The 24751-nt window shown below is 37.3% G+C and overlaps 1 protein-coding gene across 1 annotated transcript; it reads right to left on the minus strand.

Annotated features, from left to right (window-relative positions):
• Positions 1-24714, minus strand: LOC117295787 (ras GTPase-activating protein 1-like). Its single transcript, XM_033778541.1, has 23 exons — positions 24584-24714; positions 22813-23103; positions 22310-22456; positions 19454-19589; positions 19130-19203; positions 16939-17056; positions 15976-16007; positions 15000-15052; positions 14100-14247; positions 13381-13459; positions 12784-12922; positions 11799-11881; positions 9846-10004; positions 9371-9612; positions 8882-9131; positions 7948-8110; positions 6064-6322; positions 5589-5675; positions 4122-4189; positions 3189-3283; positions 2471-2548; positions 1941-2063; positions 1-1619 (listed from the first exon to the last, which is right to left on the minus strand). Exons 2-23 carry the CDS (start codon positions 23007-23009, stop codon positions 1533-1535), a joined length of 2817 nt encoding a protein of 938 aa, XP_033634432.1. The 5' UTR covers positions 23010-23103; positions 24584-24714; the 3' UTR covers positions 1-1532.
• Positions 24715-24751: the final 37 nt, after the last annotated feature.

Raw genomic sequence — 24751 nt, forward strand, 5'->3', positions numbered from 1 at the left:
TGCATATGTTGAGATACACCAAGTGAGAAGACTAGTCTTTGACAAGTACCAATAGTGTCCAGTGTCTTTAAATATCAGGCTTCCGTGTATTCAAACTTCATACCTTCATGAAACAACCTGCTAAAGTTGAATGGCCATGCCAACCCGGTGGTCATGTGGTGATTGATTCCACATGTGATGGTCAAGGCTGTCCCGTTGATTTGTGTACAAAGCTATAGAGCAAATGCTGCTGCATTGGACCATGATTGGACTTTTTGGTGGTGTGTTTTGGAAGGAAATTTCAATGCCATTTTAGCAAACCTGTAGAGTGTCCGTGGCTGTTTATAGCAGTTGTTTACTCCACCAAACCCCTACTGAATTGTACCTTTTTGGACAAATCTATAATCTGAGGACGGACATATTTGTTTTGGGGGGTTTGTTCCCCACCAAAAATTAAAAAAAAAAGTGCAAAAAAGGTTAAATCCGAGATTATTAGCATTATGCAAGGTGTTATCAATTAACTTGGGGTAAGCTCTGGTTAAAATGTAGTTTTAGGTTGATTGGCTAGCGACTGGCACCCCAAACAAAGGCATTAATAAATAGTGAGACCACCAACATTAGGGCTTTAAATAGATAGCTCAGTTGGTAGAGCCTGGCATGTTAATCTAGAGGTTGTACTAATTTCTGTATTGAACCCAAAATTTTACCAGATAATGACGACTCTGACTATGGTCATTTCATTTTAATGGCTAACTATGATAATAAGCATAATTCACGAGTTGCACATGGTAATTCTGTATACACAATATTTGTTACGCACCCCTAATTACTTTTTAATTTTACAGCTTTGGGCCCTTCTATAACTACTAAGAGTAAACTTGCCTACATTTCACAAACTGCAGGCTTGCTACATACAATAACAAAAGATTTACCTACATGTACATGGGATAAATACTGTATAAAATATGAAGTTATCCATCACACAGTAAAAAAAGTAAGAGATTCCTTTCAGCATGCTGTTCAAACACAATAAAGTACTTGTAGTATTCTTAGGTAAAAAGGAAGATTGGGTTCTTGTTCTGATATCACACAACATTATCTTTACAATGTACATTCAAAACCATCAAAGCTGAGTACCACTGAATACCACTCATCAACAAAAGTGGGCATAACTCAGTGTATGTTGAACATAACATTCATTTCCAGTAGCAATTGCCATTAATACAGATCTATCTGTACCAAATAAGCCTCATTATATAACAAATGTGGTGTGCTAAGTTTAACTGAGTTAGTATTCATACCGGTGTAGTAGCTTGACCCAAGTTACTGAGTTAGTATTCATACCAGTGTAGTACCTTAACCCAAGTTACTGAGTTAGTATTCATACCAGTGTAGTACCTTAACCCAAGTTACTGAGTTAGTATTCATACCAGTGTAGTAGCTTGACCCAAGTTACTGAGTTAGTATTCATACCAGTGTAGTAGCTTGACCCAAGTTATTAAGTCAGTACTCATACCAGTGTAGTAGCTTGACCCAAGTTATTAAGTCAGTACTCATACCAGTGTAGTAGCTCGTCCCATGTACTGGTTCCTGTTCAGTGTCAACATTTCTGTCACTGCCAAAAGCCTCTTCAGACTGGGCTAGAATAAACAAAATAACAACAACAATGATTGGTTTAGAGCCGTTATACACTTTCGGAACAGGAACAAAAAAAAAAGTTAACAGATTTACAAATAACAGGGTTTACAGAAGGTCATGGTGAAAGGCAGCAAAGGCAGCAAAGAACTTTTCTAGTTCCTCAATGCACAGGAACATTAGCTACTTGTCAAGTTTTCTAGTTTGTGATTACTGTGTTATTTTTTCAACCTCGGCAGCAAAGGACTTTTCTAATTCCTCAATGCACAGGAACCTTAGCTACTTGTCAATTTGTCTTGTCTCAGATTAGTATTATGTCTACCTACCTGAACTACACTGAGCTGTTGCAACTCCTTGGTGTAGGTGACACATAGTTGATGCAAAGCTGCTAGTTGACGAGCAAGGTCTATCGGTGGTACTGTATTTGGCGATGGGATATCTTTCATACTCTGTTATTCAAGTAAAAAATAGCATGAAACATTAAGGTGGAATATCTTCATCTAGAGACTTTTTCGACTGTTATTTGAAGTTATTCAAAGAGAATTACTTGCACCACTACAAGTCAAGTTTTTGTACTTGTTATTTCTTACTGATTGAAGACAACATTTCACAAGAGTCATTTTAAAAATCATTTAAATACCCAGACCAAATAAAAAGGTTTTATATTTTGTATTTGCTCTTACTGATATTGATATACAGTTTGTTTTATGTTAACACCTTGAAATGGCTTTTTGTAATCTTGTGTTATTGCTTGACTGAATAAAAACAGGGTCTTCCAAGGCAATGTTACTACATGAACTTTAAATTGTGTATTTAAGTTGTTCACTTTGATAAGCTTGTCTTGTAGTAAACTTACTGCGAGTTCGTTGAGGAAGTGACACATGCGTCCCTTGTTAATAACTATGAATGGGTTGATCACCACCATGTACGCCTCCTTAAACAACAAAATAGTATACCCATTAGTTAACACAACAAAATAGTATACCCATTAGTTAACACAACGAAATAGTATACCCATTAGTTAACACAACGAAATAGTATACCCATTAGTTAACACAACGAAATAGTATACCCATTAGTTAACGCAACATCTTAATAAGAACAAGCTTCCAGTAAAAAGCTACATGTATGGCAGAGATTCTGTCCAACTGCAATTGAATCTGTACTAGTGTTGTAGTGAAGTACTTTTCAGTTGAGTATCGAGTACTGACCAATACTACAATAGCAGAGAAGTAATTGAGTTAGAATACTTGGGTCCGGAGTCCAACAGCAAAGTACAAAGCCCTTGCAGATACAAGCAGTCAAGTAAAAAGCTGTACTGTGTTTCACACGGTCAAGAAACCAAGAGCAACGAAATCAGCCGACCATCATGCTTGTCAAAAAATTGCATAATCCCCGTGCATTGATGTCATCCTACAATTTATTAGAGTTACAAAGTTGATGAAACAATGGAAATGCACAGCTATGTACAAGCAGTGTCAAGATTGGACCTTCCTTTGCCTCTAAGGAAGACTGCGCTATTCATGTGACATCATAATGAGAACGGTCTATTGCAGAAAATAATGAAAACATACCTTGTAGTTAGCACCAAACTCCACTTGGTTGGCCAAATTCTGTATGGCCTTAGCAACAATCATAAGAGTACGACTAGCCATTGGTAATGCAGCCTCTAGTACAGGGACAAAGAAGAAGTACAGAAATTTAAACACTTGCCCAAATCAGTGAAAATGAATCCGAGATAAGCCAGATATGGCATACACCATTAATGACGGCAAGTGTGAAAATGGGATTGCCTCTTCAGCACTAATAAACTCACAAACTTCACAGACTTTTATCACACAGTGTACATCATAAAGATTGTGCACACCACTATCCTAATTACAACCTGTACATATTGAAGTGCAAACAACAATGCAGCATAGACTGAGACGGCAAGAAACAAAAACGACATAGAGAAACTCCAAAGAGAAACACATTTGGATTTAGGATGCATGTTATTGTTTTGTTAATACAGTATGTGTCATTAAAAGCAGTGGACACTATTGGTAATCGTCAAAGACTAGCCTTCACAGTTGGTGTATCTCAACATATGCATGTGAAAAATTGAGCTCAATCGGTCATCGAACTTGCGAGATAATAATGAAAGAAAATATACCCTTGTCACACAAAGTTGTGTGCGTTATAAGATAGTTGATTTCGAGACCTCAAGTTCTAAACTTGAGGTCTCAAAAACAAATTTGTGGAAAATTACTTCAGAGGGAGCCATTTCTCACAATGTTTAATACCATCAACCTCTCTCCATTACTCGTCACGAAGAAAGGTTTTACGCTAATAATTATTTTTAGTAATTACCAACAGTGTCCACTGCCTTTAATCTGCATACTTGTTATTGTGGCTGTTCAAGTCACAAAATACATTGTAATGTACCTTCTAACTGAGCTTCAGCAATTGGCATAAAAACACAATAGCGCAATTGTACCGTATATAAACTGTTAACACAAACTTACCCGATACAATGTTGAAGAGTCTGGGATTAAGTATGGCTGGACAGATCAACCGTAGAAATATGAACCCTCTGTTAGACAAATAAAGATACAGGAAACTCATAAACAGATGTAGCTTATTAATTTTGGTTTTTACCCGTACACCGATGTGTGTTAGCACTGTATACTCAGTACTTTCCCGAGTCCTGTGAAAAAACATCACAGGCATGTTACTCGGGTGGGATTCGAACCCACGACCCTTGCAACTCTAGAGCAGTGTCTTACCAACTAGACCACCGAGGTTCCCCGGCAGCTAGAGGCAGTTCGAATCCTATGTTTTGGCAGCGGGTACCGCAACGGTATAATAGATGTTAAATTTGCATCCCACCCGAGTAACATGCCTGTGATATTTTTTCACAGGACTCGGGAAAGTACTGAGTATACAGTGCTAACACACATCGGTGTATGGGTAAAAACCAAAAATTAATATTCTTTATCCCCGATGCAAATTTAACATCTATTAGATGTAGCTTAAGGCCAATGAGAGTTTTTGTGTGAAACCATTACCTCCATGGTGAAACAAACTTCTATTTGGATTTGACGAGGAGCAGTACACAGAAAGTTATTGTGCTTCTTTCGGGATCAGAAATCAGAAAAACTGTTTTATGTTTTCTATCATTCCAAAGAAAACACAAGTTTAACAACATTGTTAGTTAGCCTTAAGTAGGGTTGACATTTCCGCCTTGCTGTTTAGGGGGTTATTTTGACCCCATGATTTTGTACCTCTTTTAGCAATAGTTTCCCTGTAGCGAATCTTTGTTGTTGTACTGTACTTTTTGTATTGTTTGTATTCATGGTTTATTTATTAAAACACTGCAACACAGTGGCTAAAAAGACGAAATGCACACTTTACAAAATAGTCATTAAAAACATTATTATTGTATTAAAAAAGAAAAAAATATTGATGTATAAACACACAGGCAACAAATTTGTGAGAGAAACACATTAAAGAGACATGTTGCCCCAGATCGGTCGAGTTGATCACCAAAAAGCGCCCGAGACCGTCCCCTACTTTAAACTGCATGCGGCCGGATAGACAATACCAGAGTAGAGCAGAATAATCCACACAAACATCCCCCGAAACTGCACGGTCTTCCCCCACGTCGCGAACAAACACGGATGGCCACTCCGTGGAGTCCAAATTTTGACTCTACAAAATGGCAGACCACGCCAGCTCACGACGCATAAAGAAAGAACATACAACCCCGAGGCATGCCTGCACAAACCACCATAATCCACTCCCAAACCATCCATCCAACCGCAAACCGCAAAGCATTCCATAACAAACGGGTCGCAAACGCCCTCCCAAGACCAACCCGCTCGATCCAAGGCATTGCATCCCCTGAATGTGATTTGGATTGAAGACAAAACCATGACATGGGTTGTGTGTAAATTCTTTTATCAAATGTTATGGTTAATCTTATTACTCACCCTACTGCCCTTGCTGTAATGTTAGGATCATCTGGCCATTTCTTCTTGACATCTTGTTGCAAGCACCAACACAAATATCTCAGAGGTCTAAATAAAAAAGATAAATACAGACATTCCTAGCAATTATATTCTGCAACAAGAAACAAACAAAATTCATTACAACTTTTGTTTAATCGTCTCGGTAAAATTATCAAGAACCTGCCGTCGATTTCACAAAACACTTTTCTTAACTTAAGACTAATCTTAGGACTTATGCAGAGTCCCAACCCTGCACTGTAGCATGCGGACCTTAAGATTAATCCTAAGTTAGGACGAGTTACTCGTCCTAACTCGAGATAAGACGAGTCCTAACTCTTTGTGAAATCGACGGCAGGCCTCACTGGGTTTAAACCACTAGTTGAAAACCTCTTCACCACACATTGATTCCCTTATAGTAAAACTAATGAAAAGGCATTAGAAGAGACAGCAAACTTACAAAGGACACTTGTTGGCTGAGTTGAATATGGACTCCACAATCTCAATAAGAAATTCCAGCAAATGTTGACAGTTGACTGCCACATCGTCTCCTTTCTCTACCTTCAATGGATTAAGCTCACATGAATGCTTGGACTCCATGATCTTGATGATAACATCTCGCAGTGCATGTTGTACAAATTCCTGAGCTGTTATTTTCATGTATTTGTCCATCAGGGTAGTGGCTAACGTGTTGGAACGGAACAATGTGGACTTTTCCTCTGCAATTGACAATCAGTAACATTGAGTTTATAGTTTGATTTAAAACGCACATCAATATTTAACAATGCACATCGGATGAGGTATTCTTATTATTTATTCAATGGTTTATTAAAAATCTATTCAATTCGCTGCCAGCAGCAAAATTACATGAACAGCTACATAGTACAAAATTTGGAGTAAAACATTACATTATTATTTAAAATGACCTAAATCTTACACAGAAAAACTGAGAGGGAGAAGTACTGTAGGCCTACACTCTTAGGGAGAACAGTGACTTTAAATTAAATAATTAAACATCCGAGTAAAACATAACAATCATAATTTAAATGGCATAAAAACTATTACACTCAAAAACGAAGATTATTTAGAAAACGGTTCACTCTCAATGGGAGGGGGACTTAAAGTCAATCCAAAGGACCGCAGTCAAAGATAAATCCGAGGCACTGAAAATAAAATGTTTACCCCTAAATCGAAAATGGACCGGTCTCCAACTGCAATCCCCCCAGACCAATCTTTCAATCCCTCCCATTTAGAGTGTTAAAGGCACTATTCATCTGCAAATTGTTTAAAATGCCTGGAAAAACTTTAGACTTGTCTCAACTTGATGGGAACAGCCAGGTGGTTATGGCCACTGTTTTATCCAACAGGGTATTCCATTGGGTAGGAGGAACTATGGTTAGCTTCATTTCAACCATAAAATAGCAACAGCAGGTTCTAGGAAACATACTCTTCTTGGAGTTATTGTGTAACCCCGGATTTCAGACCATTGTTCTTTTGTTGTACAAATAAGGGGATCAATGTGTGGTGAAGAGGTTTTCAACTAGTGGTTTAATCCCAACGAGGCCTGGTTCTTGATAATTTTACCGAGACGAAGTCGAGGTAAATTATCAAGAACCGGGCCTCGGCGGGTTTAAACCACTAGTTGAAAACCGATTCAACACACTTTGATTCCCATTCATAAATACCTTTTCGGTCAAAAACATCAACACTTTTTGGTCAAAAAGTAAAATAACTGCAAAAATTATAATTGTTCAATGATTTCTTTCAACACAACACCCCTCCAGCTACGAAATGGTAAAGCCCTCCGCTGCCCTCGGGTAAACAACTCCTTATAAGGGAATGCTGTACGCGTCGCACGTATCGTGTGATGTGGCACAACTGTTTCAGCCGTTGCTCTTGACCAATAGGAATGAAGAAACTGTTTTATAAGAACAGGTGCAAGCTCGCATGTCACGCCCATGTTTCAACACTTTTTACTGGTCATAAACAAAGGTTTATGCACACCCACGTGATGCGCTCTCCACCAATAGGAATAGCGAAACTGTCTGAGGTATTTGTGAATGTGACTTAAAAGAATGGCAAGACTGCCACCATTGTGCATTATTATATTCCGTTTTTTTCTTTTGTTGTACAAATGTGACTTAAAAGAATGGCAAGACTGCCACCATTGTGCCTTATTATATTCCGCTCAATGGGAGGTAAGACCAAGCATTCCAAGATTCCAGCATAAGATGGCAGGGTTTCCATTTCTTTTTAATACGTACAAGAACTGGTTAAAAACCTTTGTCAGCAACGGAAGCAAGGCATTTACTCTTTTAGTTCTTAAGTTATTAAAAATTCCAACCTTCTTTCTCAATTTCTCTGCCGTTGAGTTTATGTAACAACTCCACCTCTTTCTGTTGTTGTCGAAAGATGTCCAGAAGTACACTTGCAAGATGTGACCTATCTTTACAACAAGCATCCTCCAGGGCGTATATGAAGTGGTAATCGCTGTCTCCCAACACCAACTGCAAATAGTTCACAATATTATTTATATATATAATGTTGTTAAATTATGTTACTATTTTACCTAGCTTGATATTCAATCCTTTAAAAAAGTTGAAATTTCAATTGCGTTTCATTTAACCATGATACAACCACAGCCCAATGAATGTATGCAATTACAATGCATGGTTGATGCATCCTTTCTCTTACTGATGTTTTTCTCCAAGTTAACTCGGGGGATTTCAACTCGGGAGAAATGTACATTCTTTGTTTGTGTGGAGTTTATAGCTTTGAAGCTTGATGCAGCTCTTCTTGTTTTATGCAAGTCGCCTGACACACAAGGCCTGAAGGCCACTTCAAGGTGTGAGCTACAATTATTTTTTTCCAGAGGCCATTGCCGCCTACTCCTAGGGCTAAAACAGGGTTACCCTTTTCACAGTCCATACGAATGTAGGCTTGGGTATCTTCAATTTGAAGCCTGGCCAGTGGAGCAGAAAGCACTACCTCCCCAATTGTATGTAGCTAGTGTCACGACCGGGATCCGAAACCCACACCCTGCTGATCAAACACCAGTGCTTGAATCCGGTGCTCTTAACCGCTCGGCCATGACACTGCCAACCAGTAAACTTGTAAACCAGGCATGTTATTCCTCTGACTTTTAGTTGGGTACGAAAGGTTCCTACTGAGGAGGTGTGGCCAATGATGAGAACATACTTCTTGTCAGAACCAGAATCTGAGTTCAATAAAAACAAAAAGAAGAAAAAGAAAACCGAGACAAGGAAAGTTGTTTGTACCTCTTGGAGGCTGTTGTACTCTTCAAGTGGCATGAGAGTTTCTTGTAAGAACTGGGCTCTGGTTCTTATTGAACCCATCTCACCACGACCTTGAGATGTTAGTGCTATGAGTTGATACCACTGGTCCACCACTACCCCATTGGGTAATCTCTCTAGAAGAAGTGTGGTTCTGCACAACGGGACAGGCTTAGCTCTCTTTGCACCATTGAAGACATCAATCGTGAAGGAGTCTATATCATCAGGGAAGTCACTAAAAAATCCAAACACACCACAATGAAATATTAAGAGTAATGCATGAGCTGCACAGTCAGCTTTCTTTCCAAATTATTTATTATAAACAACCCCTTCCCCACCCCTATTTTGAAAAGTGGTTTCAATAGATAATTCAATAAAATCACCGCTAACATTACATTGTAAGGATTATCATACAACTCAAATCTAAAACATTCCATCCAAAGTGCTGAGCCTAATAGCAATGAGTTGACTTACTCAAAGACAAACTCTTCACTCCATAGAGGGTCTGGCGCTGGCTGGATGGGTGTACGAGCTACTTTGATGTTATTTAATGAGATGACACAGTAGGGATGTGAGATTTGCTTGGTTGGGATCTTATGAGCCTCTAAGATGTGAAGGCTAAGACTCTTGAGCTGTTTAATGCCACTAGTCTTGGCTCGAGTTGTTTGAGTCCAGCTTGCACGAATACAACATGAGCGAAGAACCTGGGTCCATTCCTAATAATAGAAGCAAGTTATTATGGTATATTTCAAATGCAGATGAACTGACGTTGTTTAAGTTAAGATAACAAAGTCGACAGTCCCTTATTTCATCATGAGTAAGATATAATACCACTCCAATTGAATTTTGAAAATACCTGAACAAAAGGCGATGAAAATGACAAAATGAAAGAAATTTTTATTTGAGTACAATAGTAAAATGATATTTGTCTCTTATATTGATCTCTTACTTGAGCAAGTTGTGGAGTTTCAGCATTAAGGTAGAAGACTTCAACATCACTCATTGCACGCACAACAATTTGAAAACAGTTGGGTCTGTTGAACAAGCTCTCATGAACCATGTAAACTGATCCATAGCCAAGATCTATCAAACCTTTAGGCTTGGTTCTCTGTAAAATACAATAAGATAGCATTCAATGATCAAAAAGATCATGTCAATAGCCAAGATATATCAAACCTTTAGGCTTGGTTCTCTGTAAAATACAATAAGATAGCATTCAATGATCAAAAAGATCATGTCAATAGCCAAGATATATCAAACCTTTAGGCTTGGTTCTCTGTAAAATAGAATAAGATAGCATTCAATGATCAAAAAGATCATGTCAATAGCCAAGATCTATCAAACCTTTAGGCTTGGTTCTCTGTAAAATACAATAAGATAGCGTTCAATGATCAAAAAGATCATGTCAATAGCCAAGATATATCAAACCTTTAGGCTTGGTTCTCTGTAAAATACAATAAGATAGCAATCAATGATCAAAAATCAGTACTTTATGATTGGTGCATTCTTAAAGACAGTGGACACTATTGGTAATTGTCAAAGACTAGTCTTCACACTTGGTGTATCTCAACATATGCATAAAATAACAAACCTGTGAAAATTTGAGCTCAATTGGTCGTCGAAGTTGCGAGATAATGAAATAAAAAAACACCCTTGTCACACGAAGTTGTGTGCGTTCAGATGCTTGATTTCGAGACCTCAAGTTCTAAACTTGAGGTCTCGAAATCAAATTCGTGGAAAGTTACTTCTTTCTCGAAACCTATGTCACTTTAGAGGGAGCCGTTTCCCACAATGTTTTATACCATCAACCTCTCTCCATTACTCGTCACCAATTAAAGTCACTGGAAGTGGTATTTTTTCAAAATAAAGCTTTTGTCACTAATATATGTGTTTTGATGAGTGGAATGTGAATAAACAGTTAACTAAGGTTTTAAAAAAATCAGTTCTTATGTTATTTACAAATTTAAGAGTAGACCCCGACCCGAGAGGGCGCTGTTCGTGACGTCAATCGAGGCAGACTTTGCCTGTAATGCGTAGAGTAAACACAATTGCAAAGTACATGTACGGACCAAGGCAATGCCGACCAGGTGTATTGCTGCTGAATGCAGAAAAACACTTTTTGAAATGTACCAACTCACGACTTGGACGTACATGTACTTTGCATGTGTGTTTACTATACGCATTGCAGGCAAAGTCTGCCTCGATTGACGTCACAAAAGGGGTAGGCGGAGTCAGCCCCCCAAACAACTTTATATATTTTTTAAACATATGAATCGTGACAAACAATTACTAAAAAAATTGTTTTATTGTTTGTAAGCATATACTCTTATGTTTGAAAGAAAAAAAAATTATATTTCCAGGTGACTTAAAGGTTTTATGATGATAATTATTTTGAGTAATTACCAATAGTGTCCACTGCCTTTAAGTGGTGCATTGTTAATCCAATTATATAAAGAGGAATACATATCAACAAGGTAGTTGTTCTGTCTACTTTTACATGTAAATGCCCAAGCATATTAGCAGTCCTGTTTGGGCAGAAGAGTTTGTCTTTGAAGAAGTGAAGTAATTGCCTTTAAGCTCGATACTTTGGGTAGAAGTTTGTTATCCAATATCTTAATCTGGTAGACATAGTTTACTTGATCAATCCTACTGAGCGTTAAGCCCGGTTCATACTTCATGCGAATGCGAAACGAATTTGACGTGAATTTGACGTCACATCCCTCCTTTCGCACCGATATTCGCAAGTGAGTTGAGCAAAGTTGAACTGCTGCGAATTATTCGTTGCGAATTTGTGACGTCAACTTTCGTATCGCATTCGCATTCGCATTCGCAGGAAGTATGAACCGGGCTTTAGGTGTGGTTCATTGTTGGCGACTATGATCTAAACTAAAATGTAGCTTACCCTGTCATTCTCAAAGAAGTACAGATGCTGGTCAGTACTGTTCAGAACAAAGTAGTAGGTTTTCCACTTTTTGTGCTTGGAACCTGACGAAAACAAAACAAACATTTCAAACTGTTAGTTTTCACCTTGTGTTTCTTTGAGCTGAGGATTGAATTGAGTTCATCCTAGATTCTCGTCATCCTGTGAATTATTATTTGTAATGGTCTCCAGATGGTCCCCTTTGGTGGAGGACTAGCCTTACATTAAGATTTGTTCTTGAATTTTATGTAAACCAAACTTTATGTAATACACAACTTTATAAAAACTGTTAATTTGTCTTAAAGCCAGTATACACTTTTGGTACAGAAAAAAAAAAAGTTCACAGATTTACAAATAATTTACAAGGTTTACAAAAGGTAATGGTGAAAGACTTCTCTTGAAATATTGTTCCATGGAATGCTTTACTTTTTGAGAAAACATTAAAACAATATAAATTCTTGTTAGCGAGAATTACAGATTTATTTTAAACACATTTCATGACACAGCGAAACGCGCGGAAACAAGATTGGGTTTTCCCATTATTTTCTCCAGACTCCGATGACCGATTGAGCCTAAATTTTCACAGGTTTGTTATTTTATATATAAGTTGTGATACACGAAGTGTGGGACTTGGACAATACTGTTTACCGAAAGTGTATATTGGCTTTAAGAATGACCTTTGCCAGATTGTTCTATCTCATGTTAGTACAAATACATGTCATAATTTGAAACATATAAAACCAACATCTACTACATGTGAAAGCTACTTTATCCTTTACAAGAAACTTAAAAAAAGAACCATTACAGTGCGTCATGGGTTATTATTAATATATTATTAGAAACCAAACATGAAGAATTACGGTTCAACTTTTTCATTCTAATACTGGGTCATCTGGTTTGGGATAAAAAAAAAAAACAAGTAACTAGGGCCTCTAGTTGAATATTAAATCCGAACAGTTTGACTTACTCTTTTTGCTAAGGTAACCCTGCTTAGCGCTACGATCTCCAGTTCCAGTCATAATGACCAGACCACTACTTCTTCTTCTCTTGATATCCTCATAGTTAACATTAGCATTGGGGTGAATCCGAGACATAGTCTGTAAACTCTGCCATAAATCAGATATATCAAACGATTAATTTATGAGTACATAAAAGAAAGTACAATGACGCCAATAAAAATGGTGACTTTAACACAATGGTTTAAAGGCAGTGGACACTATTGGTAATTACCCAAAATAATTATGAGCATAAAACCTTACTAGGTAACGAGTAATGAGGAGAGGTTGATGGTATAAAACATTGTGAGAAATGGCTCCCTCTGAAGTGGAGTAGTTTTCAAGAAAGAAGTCATTTTCCACGAATTTGATTTTGAGACCTCAAGTTTAGAATTTGAAGGTAGAAAATCAGACAGAATTACTACAATAAAGTTGAGTGGATTGAGGGGACTTGTCTTTATAAACTTCACTTCAGCCGGGTGAGTTCTTATTTGGCCTCGACGTTTGGACTATCTTGCTCGAGTAATCATCAAATAAATGAAGTTATATATTGAAAGAAATGTATTAACCTTCAGTGGTACAGGTTGCCCTAGCCTGAAACCATTGACGATCTCTTCCTTCTTATAGTGATCCACAATGCCGTCCAAACTATGCAAAAGAGAGAAAGAAAAAAAACCCAGTTCAAACATAAACAATTACAAAAACTAGCTTGGGTTTGTTCTCAATGTCCTGAAGAACATTGCATGTTGACTCTGAATAGAGCCAGTGTTGGATTTTTTCTTAACGTTTGGTCTAGTGGTCCTCATAAAGCCAGTATTGGGATTGTTGATTGTGTATTGACTTGACTTTGCTAGTCGTCTATAGTGCTTCTTGTCTATTGGAAATCTGGGGTATGTATTTGTTCAAGGCAGTGGACACTATTGGTAATTACTCAAAATAATTATCAGCATAAAACCTCACGTGGTAAAGAGTAATGGGGAGAGGTTGATAATATAAAACATTGTGAGAAACAGCTCCCTCAAAAAGTGACATAGTTTTCGAGAAAGAAGTAATTTTCCACAAGTTTAATTTCGAGACCTCAGATTTAGAATTTGAGGTCTCGAAATCAAGCTTCTGAAAGCACACAACCTCGTGTGACAAGGGTGTTTTTTATTTCATTCATATCTCGCAACTTATATGCATATGTTTAGATACCCCAAGTGAGAAGACTGGTCTTTGACAACTACCAAAAGTGTCCACTGTCTTTAAAGGGGGGAGTAAATGAAACAGAAACAAGTACACTACTAACCTGTGATAAGAGCGTCCACCCATGATGTAAAGATGCTGCTGTTTTTGGATGCGAAACCTCTGAATGGTAGTTGGACCACGGAACGATAATGAATAATCACCTGGATTTTTATCACTGTTCCTAATTAAGAAGCTTCCAACATCACCTCCTAAAATAAAATGTCCGAAAAAATATAACGTTATAAAATATCTCCTCTATGCAAAGATGCTAATGTGTACAATGTTATTGCCTTCCATACCGGTTTGAGTGAAGGACTTTTTGAGTACGTTTATGATTTCCATGTGCATCTGTATACAAAATTTGCTCTCTTAACATGCAAACCCCCACTAAGCCCGGGTTCATAAATTGAAGGTCACACGAATCGGAGCACATTTTCTTGCAGCACATTTGGAAAAACTGACATGCCAGTTAGTGCCTCAACAAAATTTGCTTTGTATTTTCATGAAGTACATGTATGTGTTTAAAGGAACACGTTGCCTTGGATCGGTCGAGTTGGTCCTTGAAAAGCATTTGTAACCGTTTGTTACAAAATGCATATTGGGTAGAAAGATGTTGTAATAGTAGAATATAATGAGCCACACAAACATGCCTCAAAATTGAACGGCTTTCCTTTTACCCCGTCGACTAACACGGTCGGTCATTTATGGGAGTCAAATTTTTGACTCCCATAAATGGCCGACTGTGTGTTAGTTCGCACAGTAAAAGGAAAAACACGTAATTTCGAGACAAAGTTGAGTGGATCATTGTATTCTACTTTTAAAACATCTTTCCAACCATATGCATTTTATAAAAAACGGTTACAGACGCTTTTTATAGACCAACTCGTCCGATCCAAGGCGACGTGTTCCTTTAATTGGCAAAGTACAGTAAAAGACAGATGCTAAGTGCATTCAAACTAACCTTTCAGAAGTAATTCAGCAGCCTCATCTTTTGAAATATTACAGTGGAACCATCTGTTAAAAAATCCAACCCAAACATAATTCAGAAATTCATGATGTATAAAACAATTGTCTTTCAAAACCATTGTTAATTTAATATGTCTGGTGTATATTGATGTATGAACTGGTTTTTTTGGTACACTGATAAAGAAACAAAGTTGAAATAATATTAAGCACCATCATATAAACCATGTTTAGAGAGTTTATGTTTGGTTTCCTTTATTTTTAAAAGGACAAAGGTAATCTTGCTTAAGTTAAAGGCAGTGGACACAATTGGTAATTGTCAAAGACTAGCCTTCACAGTTGGTGTATCTCAACATATGCATAAAATAACAAACCTGTGAAAATTTGAGCTCAATCAGTCATCGAAGTTGCGAGATAATAATAAAAGAAAAATAACCCTCGTCACCGAAGTTGTGTGCGTTTAGATGGTTGATTTCGAGACCTCAAGTTCTAAATCTGAGGTCTCGAAATCAAATTCGTGGAAAATTACTTCTTTCTCGAAAACTGCATCACTTCAGAGGGAGCCGTTTCTCACAATGTTTGATACCATGAACCTCTCCCCATTACTCGTCATCAAGATAGTGTCCACTGCCTCTAACATTGGTATTACACAGGTTTTAACATTAACAAGGTGAGCCTGATAATGTGTACACAAACATTTTTACAAATAAACATAAAATTGCCTGTTCATAGTACCAACACTTCATGGTATAAGAATGTGACTTCCCTCTATAGTGATATAATGAACTATAAGAATAGGAGACTTTCCAACGCTAGGTGGCAGCAGACATAACGGGTAAATTTCCATTGTTTACGTAGTTCTGAACATGCGCATAATTCTGAGAACAATGGATTTACCCGGTAGGTCTGCTGCCCTCTATCGTCCCAGAAAGTCTCCCCTTGTATCATCAATGAAGAGGTGAATATCTACTTACATTTTGCCTTCATTAGTGTCCGTGTCCTTATCCTGTGTACAATAAAGGCAACAAGTCAAATATACCAGAGTGAACACTTACATGCATTTTATGCCCATATTAGCCGTGGAATTAGGTACATAAAGGAGTACAAAATGCCCAAGCTTATTAAAATGCAAACTTTCATCTTGTATCTCAATATGTTGTTGAATGCATTTACGGTAAAGACTTTTGTTTGAGCTGTTGTCGTAACCTTTTGTTCCTAATGAGGTTTGGACCTCTTGCAGAGCAGTGGGATGGTTTTCATGACTGTATCTGAGTTTGATTAATAACACTTCTTTACAATGTACCTGCATAATTGCTGATGGAGGTAAGCAGACAGTTTTTGTAAATTTCATTATCCTAACCAAAACAACTGCTGTAATAATTTGCCATCTAAAAAGCTAAAATGCTCTGTATCTCACACATATAATGGCATACACATCTTAAAGACAGTGGGCACTATTGGTAATTGTCAAAGACTAGCCTTCGCAGTTGGTGTATCTCAACATATGCATAAGATAACAAACCTGTGAAAATTTGAGCTCAACCGGTCATCAAACTTGCGAGATAATAATGAAAGAAAAAAACACCCTTGTAACACGAAGTTGTGTGTGTTTAGATGGTTGATTTCGAGACCTCAAGTTCTAAATCTGAGGTCTCGAAATCAAATTCGTAGAATATTACTTCTTTCTCGAAAACTACGTTACTTCAGAGGGAGTCGTTTCTCACAATGTTTTATACTATCAACCTCTCCCCAGTACTTGTTACTAAGTAATGTTTTATTCTAATCAATATTTTGGGTAATTACCAATAGTGTCCACTGCCTTTAAAAAAGTGAAAATCAAGGTACTGTAGTCATTCAGACTTTTAGGTCCGGACAAACCCCCCCAAATGATTTGTTTAAATAAGTAAAATAGTCAAAAAGAAAAGAAAACAACTTACAATGTATTTGACAAGGTCATCTACTACAATGCCACTTTCGCCAGTCTTTTGTGACGTAACCCACAGCCATCCATCTCCTAGCTCATTGTGCACAACAAACACTTCACCTACTACAAAGCTAAAAGGACAAAACAAATATCAATGTGTCTATTTACTACCATAGGGTCATCTGTAAGCAGGATTTATTGCAAATTTTGATCACAAGAAATGGAATGGTCTTCTTAATGTTGCAGTTCTCGAGACTCTTATGGAAAACAAGTTGCAAAAGGTAAAGCTTAGTTAGCTCTCCACAGAAAATATTGGTGTTTTGTAATACATTTTCTATCAAGAACCAATTTCGAAGCCCTGTCAACATTTAATCAAACGAAGAAGGGCTCTATAATTAATTTGGGACAACCATATGTGCCTAAGTATTATAAGTGGCTGTCCCTAACTGAAAGGATAGAGCCCTTGTTCTTTAAATAAAATTTTGAAAAGGCTCTGAAGTTGGTTCTTGACAGAAAATATAAAAAACACCATGTTCTTTGTAACCTTTGATCTTGGCAACAGTTACCAACCAACATTAAACTAACACCATTTGTAAAAACAAGTCCAATCTATATCTGGACCAAAATTTGTTTTGGAGACCTATCCCCTTCATGGTTTGCCAACATTTTGAAATTGGGGGATATTTCTCACTTTCGGTTGCCACAGCAATGCAATGACATGCAGGCACATACGTATTGTGACCTTTGGTCTGTAATATTTGTTAGCGCCACTCAAATCCCATTTGGTTTTTGCTTTTTATGTGTTGCTGAGAATCTATATAATCATAAAACGCAGACAATTTAATGGGATCATATTGGCGCGTGGATTTCTAGACGACGCAAAATCGCCCGAAATAGGCAGTAGTGTAGTTTCATATGACCTTTGACCTTTGTTTTATTGGTGGGCCAACATGATCCCAATTAGTTTTCAATTGAAATCTGTTAAGGAACACTCAACTTAACCAAATACAAGAAAACATTGATGGGATGTTGTTGGCACAGATACTTACAGTGATGAAAAAAGTTAATGTTGCTGTTGTGCCAATTTAGGCCAAAATGTGTGGAATGGCAATACTTTAGAAAATTTTCAAAAAATTTTTTGACATGCAAGTTGCAGAGATCCCAAGATTCTTTTTTCATTTGTCATTAGATGAAAACTGTTCCAACACCTGGTTGTCATTAAAAAAAAGAAATTGATGTTGGTGCACGAGGTTACGGAGGTGCAAAAACGCAATATATTGGTAAAATTTTAACTTTGACCTCTATTATTTCTCTGCACCAACGAGATCCCACGCACTTTGCACTTCAATTTGTTATAGGGATGCAAGCTCTTTCATGTGAACTTGTTTAATTCATGGGATTTTATAGGCGCGTTGAGTTATGAGGCGTTGAAAATGGCACGAGGGCACTGTTCGTCAAAGGTTCAGGTGCGCGTAACATGAAGCGCCAACGAGATCTGAATTTTTTTTTATACTTTTGTTATAAGCCCAACTGGAGGTTTCAAAAAATGTTTTACTTTTGTTGGGATGACCTTGGCGCACATTTTTGTGTTTACAGGGAATGTACTATTCGTTTCACAAAGGCTTTTAGGCCGGAACTTTGATAACTGATAACTCCCAAACCGAAAGCGTCAGCAAACTAATATTTTGGATTTATTCCTTTGGTATGATAATGTATCATTCTAATTGTTTAGAAGAAGATCTGAGAACCCATGAATCACCACTTGGTACATTCTTACAGGCAGGGACTCTTAATAAACAAACTTGCCAATTAAATTGGATTACAAGGTTGTAGGGTTGATATCTACTTGATCTAGTCGCATAGCAGATTGGGAAGATCATACTGCTGTCATAGATGATGAAAGGTTATGCGATTTAGCAGGGGACTGGATACTAATGCTGTCCACACACACTTGAAATTCCTTTGTATCAACTGTGTTTAGTGTTTGTTGAACCCAGCTCTGAACACAGTCATGACATTGGAATCTGTTATGCACTCAGTCTACTCTAGCTATTTATAATTCAAAATGACACATCCAAGCTCACTGCTCGCTTCTCCAAATAAACTTTGATTGCCCAGGTCAACATGGAATGGCAGGGTCAGTTAGACAGTCACTTGCACAACACAAACTATCGACCCAAAAATGCTTATTATATTACACTAACCTGAGCTCATCTGTGTCAGGCACTTTAGTATAAGGCAAGACAGCCACGACTTTCTTTCTGTCATCAATTAATGGCTGAAAAAATAAGAAACAACAATCAACCAATTTACAGTATACAACACAGGGGGGGGGGGGGTGAAAAGATACACAAATCTATGAGAGGGTGAAACTCTATATCATAAAAAAAACTTTTACTGTAGGGCCTATAGAATCACATTTTCAAGAGTTTCCAGAGCGAGGACCACTAGTCACAAATGCGAAAGGAAAGGTTGGGGGTTGGGGACAGGAGAAGAGAAGGGGGGGGGGGTTGTAATAAAAAGCTAACCTCAGGGGGTGGCACAGGGAAGAGTAGCCTCTCACTCTTCAGAATGTTGGATACATGTGTGTAATAACCTATCAACTCGGCCAATGATGGAAACTGACGTCCACCAACGTAGTAATCACCACACAAAGCTGTAATCCTATAATTCAACAAATATAAAGAGTACCAAGAGAAAGCCAGCGAACATCTTGAAACAGTACAGACATTATGAGGTGACGAGGCTCTACATTTTAAAGGAACACGTTGCCTTGGATCGGACGAGTTGGTCTATTAAAAGCATTTGGAAACCGTTTGTTATGAAATGCATCTGGTTAGAAAGATGTTTTAAAAGTAGAATATAATGATCCACACAAGTATCACTCGAAATTGCACGGTTTTCCTTTTACGTCGCGGACTATCACGGTCGGACATTTATGGGAGTCAAAATTTTGACTCCCATGAATGGCCGACCGTGTTAATCAACGAGGTAAAAAGAAAACCACGCAATTTCGAGGCATATTTGTGTAGATCATTGTATTCTACTTTTACAATATCTTTCTAATCATATGCATTTCATAACAAACAGTTACAGAACGCTTTTCAGAGACCAACTCGACCGATCCAAGGCCAAGTGTTCCTTTAAGAACTTAAAGACTTGTACACAACACCATTCAGTAACACTCAGGATCACTGATCAATGTGTTATGTTCATGTACTGTACACAAAAGATACATATATTTATTGCTATCTAGGATGTAAGGATTTTCCCTTTGTTCCTCTAAGTAAAACACTTTCCTGAGACTAAGCCCATGAAAACAATGTAAGGTCATTAAAAATACGATGGATTGCAATGTGAGGATACCATTTTGTCTCTTTTGTGTTCCTTTGTTCTACTGTCCCCATTCTTCAGGTAACACCATGTCATCTTACCAATGTAGTTGTTGTGCGCATGCATACAACACACATGAATGTACAGTACATGTACATCTTAAACTTCAATTATGCCATTAGAAGCATTGTTGGACCTAAATGCTTGTATGAAGTTCATAATTCATTAGGTTCCTCAAATGGTTATTGACATTTTATAATTTACCTTCCTGATAGGAAACTTCATTTCCTTATGTTGTAAAATTATCGTATTCTTATTGATGTTTGAACAAACACTTTCATCTATAACTATTACTATGAGTGCGTGTGTGCTTGTGGGTTGAAACAACGGGGACCTTCATGTATAACAAGAGAGGGCAATAGCGTCCCCTGTTGGCTGAAGGTACCCAGTTGAAGATTGTGTACAAAACCAACGGGTGCCTTTGCCAAAAATTACAAACAAGAGAGGGACAATCGGAGCTCCCCAATTGCAGCTTCTTCTGAACTTGAACATGAGTTTGCCATATGTACATGAGCTTTAATTTATCTCATAATGTTCTAGACTGCAATGGGGAAAAAAAGTTAAAACCTTTTAAAAGAATCATTCGCTTGTTCTGCATTTTTCTCAGACCTTTCATTCCCCCTAGTTTTTGTGTCTTGGGGCAAAGTCCTAAGTCAAGTCCCTTTTGGCTCAAGTTTCAGAAAAGGAATTTTTGAGAGAGAATCTAAAAAATAGTTGACATCAAGCATTTGAATAGTTACTATGTAGTTCTTTTTCCCTTTTTCATTCTTCATTAGCTCATACAAAATGACAAATGAATGATTGAAACCATCCCTTCTAGCACAAATTATAAACCTAATTGAAACATATCAATCTGAAATCAGTTAAACTATCTCAATAGTTTCAATGGTAATAAAACAATCCGAATTAAGTTAAAGCCATTATACACTTTCGGTAAACAGTGTTGTCCAAGTCCCACACTTCGTGTATCACAACTTCTCTATAAAATAACAAACCTGTGAAAATTTAGGCTCAATCGGTCATCGGTGTCGGGAGAAAATAACTGGAAAACCCACTCTTGTTTCCGCACGTTTTGCCGTGTCATGACATGTATTTTCAATAAATCCGTAATTCTCGCTATCGAGAATTGATATTGTTTTAATGTTTTCTCGAAAAGTAAAGCATTCATCATGGAACAATATTTCAAGAGAAGCCTTTCACCATTACCTTCTGTAAACCATGTAAATTATTGGTAAATCTGCGAACTTTTTGTTTTTTTCTGTACCGAAAGTGTTTAATGGCTTTTAACAAAACTGTCTTGAAATATTTTCAATACAATAATACAACGTATAATCTGAAGGCAAGTTTGAAGCTGACTCTCCAAGTGGTAATCACCTTACATGGTTGATCCCAAGGCTTACAGTAATAGATTTACTGAAAGTGAAAGTGCAAATTAAGTAGTAGGTAGAGAGTACCTGATTTAAGTCGCAACAAGTGGCAAAATGGCATAAAGCTACTTAAAAACAGATGTTTCTTAATTTTGTGCTTAGCACAAATAAACACGATACCAGTCAAAGATTTTCCTTGTGACATGGTTTTTGGCTGGTAATCCTATTTGGGTAAGCATAATTTAGTTGTGCTAAGAATCGTGTTGTGCTTCAGCAGCTCTATGAAATTGGGCCCAGAGCCATGTCTACTTTGTAGCATCCACATTATTTCATTTATTCAAACTTTCAGTAACTGTAGTGTACAAGGTCCATGTGTACATTGCACGTGTACATGGTATGTGTATGAAAAAATCTAATATACTTTATAACATAATCATTACATTTTTACTTCCTGCAAACAGTTTCAACTATACAATTTTGGTTTAAGTGCTTGAATAAAAACACGCAGGAATAAAGAGCAATTTACCCCATAATTTATAATAATAAGCAATGCTGGAAAATCTAAATGAGTGTTTTTGGTAGGATTTCTAAATATTTCTAAACTGAGTTTATCTTCAAACATACCTGAAGTGATTGATACCCTTGACACCAAGATATGACAAAACATAGGAACCAGGTCGACGTTCACTCTCTCGGACTAGATAGCTGCCATCTCTAGCACCATTCAGCCTCATCTCAGCAGTCTGCCTATCCATACAGCCATGATACCACCTACAATCAAACAGTCACAATAATCAAACTTCATATTCAGTGCACATATTTTGTAAGAGCAGTTGTCTATTAATAAGTGAGTGGTCAATACCTTTATTTTTGTTAAATTTAACACAATTTGGGGTTTTTTTTTGGATGTCACATCATCACATCAGCTGTTTAAAGGGTTTGAGGGGTTTTGACTTTTGCGTTTAAACTTGTAATATTTCTTGTGTATAAATATTCTCCTGTGCTTTTTCAGTCTGTGGACTGCGACAAACAGATGTTTTTTACAATAAACCAGTAATAATAAATGTACGGTAAACAATAGTATGACAGAAAAACAGCACACCATACATTTAACATCATGAACATACTCATTTTGAGGAGGGGCAGCCACACTTCCATCCACCACTGTAGCATCAGGCTTTTCTGTCTCTGCATACGCATCAAATGGATCAAACTCATCATGGATGTTTAGGTTCTGCATATCTTCTACACTCTGGTTGGTTGTTGAGGTTCCTAGAAGTCTAGTTCGACTGTCACTTGACACAGAGCCAGAGGATGTTGCCATTATAGGACACAATCAATTGTGATGAAGTAAAACCTCTCTTCGCTGAAAACATCAAAGATGATGTTCAAGACATCATCTCTTCAAAGAATTCCTCCTTTTATGTAAAAACAGAAAAATTAAAGTAAAACTCACTTCCTGCATGGTTTACAATTACCATCATAATTTGAGAATCTAAATAAATGAAGTAAGCATCCGGTATTATTACCAAAAAAATTATGACAAAAGAGCCTGAAGGCAGTACAAGGAACTATGGACTAAAGAAGCCTGTAAGGTTTAAAGGCAGTGGACACTATTGGTAATTACTCAAAATAATTATTGGCATAAAACCTTTCTTGGTAAAGAGTAATGGGGAGAGGTTGATAGTATAAAACATTGTGAGAAACGGCTTCCTCTGAAGTGACGTAGTTTTTGAGAAAGAAGTAATTTTCAAATAAATTGATTTCGAGACCTCAAGTTTAGAATTTGAGGTCTCGAAATCTACCATGTAAAAGCACACAACTTCGTGCAACAAGGGTGTTTGTTTACTTCATTCATATCCTGCAACTTGGACGACCATTTGAGCTCAAATTTTCACAGGTTTGTTCTTTTATGCATATGTTTAGATACACCAAGTTAGAAGACTGGTCTTTGACAATTAAAAACACTAAAAAATTTTTTTTTTTTGAGTGAATGATATTTCAAAGAGTATCACCCGCTTACGAAAAAAAGTTTAACTTTTACTTTTAATGGTCAGGAACCATGACAAAAATTTAAAACGTTCCTTATAAAACACATAAGAATTGGTCAAGTGATATATTGTCGGGATTCCGACAAAAACTAAGTTTGAGCACTTTATTTCACTGCTACTAATAATTGGCGGACTTCTTCGAGCAATGGCTCAAATGAAAGCTTGTAACTTTCTCGACCCCCATCAAAATACCTATTGAATTTTAAATCAAAATTTTGGGGGCAAATCGGCCAAAAACCTGACAAAGCATCTTTAATATCCATTTGCAATAATAAGACTTAGTTCAACACTGCGGGCCATGATTTGCTTGGTCTGTAACTTTGCTTGGAGGGTAACTATATAGAACTATGACTGAGAGGTTTGTTTCGCTATCACCTCAGCAGACCTACTTAATTTATGTATTACTTTATGAATAAGAAATGCTGGATTTCAGCATAATCAAATAATGACAAGCCAGCCCCATGTACTCGATCAATGAGTCAACTCAGCCATGTCAGCAGCAGCGCCGCCAAGTGAGTGAATTCGGATCCCTGAATTCAGTGCGGCATGACCGAGCCCAAAATACAGCCAACATGCCAAATGGAAACCAACCCCCAGCACTGCACACAACTGTTTTGCATTATACAAAAAATAGGCGTTATTGTAAAGTGTGAGGGCCCAAGCCAGAGTGAGTGAGTGCTGTGATCAATCAAGATTTCGACCATTACTGACACGAATGACTACATATGCACGACATGTAAAATAAATGTGAACAGTTTTTTTAACAACATGCATTTTTGTTAATTTTCACGCACATATTGTAACGTGGTTTACAAACAAAACACTCAATGCTATCCCTACAACATACCTTAAATTTATTGAGCTAGACCTGGATGAAAGAACACAATGAAGAGTTGAATATAAATCAAAATGTAAAACAATTTACACAATTTCTCAGCGGTGTCGTCTTCGAACAGTGTTTGAAGGTGTGGGCGGCAATGTTATGCATAAAATCCGAACCTGCCTGCGTGCCTGC

Source organism: Asterias rubens, chromosome 10 (genome assembly GCF_902459465.1).
Source record: "Asterias rubens chromosome 10, eAstRub1.3, whole genome shotgun sequence".
In the NCBI taxonomy this organism is placed as follows: Eukaryota; Metazoa; Echinodermata; class Asteroidea; order Forcipulatida; family Asteriidae; genus Asterias; species Asterias rubens.

What these genes read in the sequence shown, in the direction of transcription:
- LOC117295787 (XM_033778541.1), bottom strand. Translation starts at nt 23,009, where the DNA reads ATGGCAACATCCTCTGGCTCTGTGTCAAGTGACAGTCGAACTAGACTT. An exon ending in GGGTTACCTTAGCAAAAAGA is followed by an intron (nt 11,882 to 12,783) that starts GTAAGTCAAACT and finishes TGTTTTCGTCAG; the next exon opens with GTTCCAAGCACAAAAAGTGG. An exon ending in ACTCTTCAACATTGTATCGG is followed by an intron (nt 3,284 to 4,121) that starts GTAAGTTTGTGT and finishes TCCCTGTACTAG; the next exon opens with AGGCTGCATTACCAATGGCT.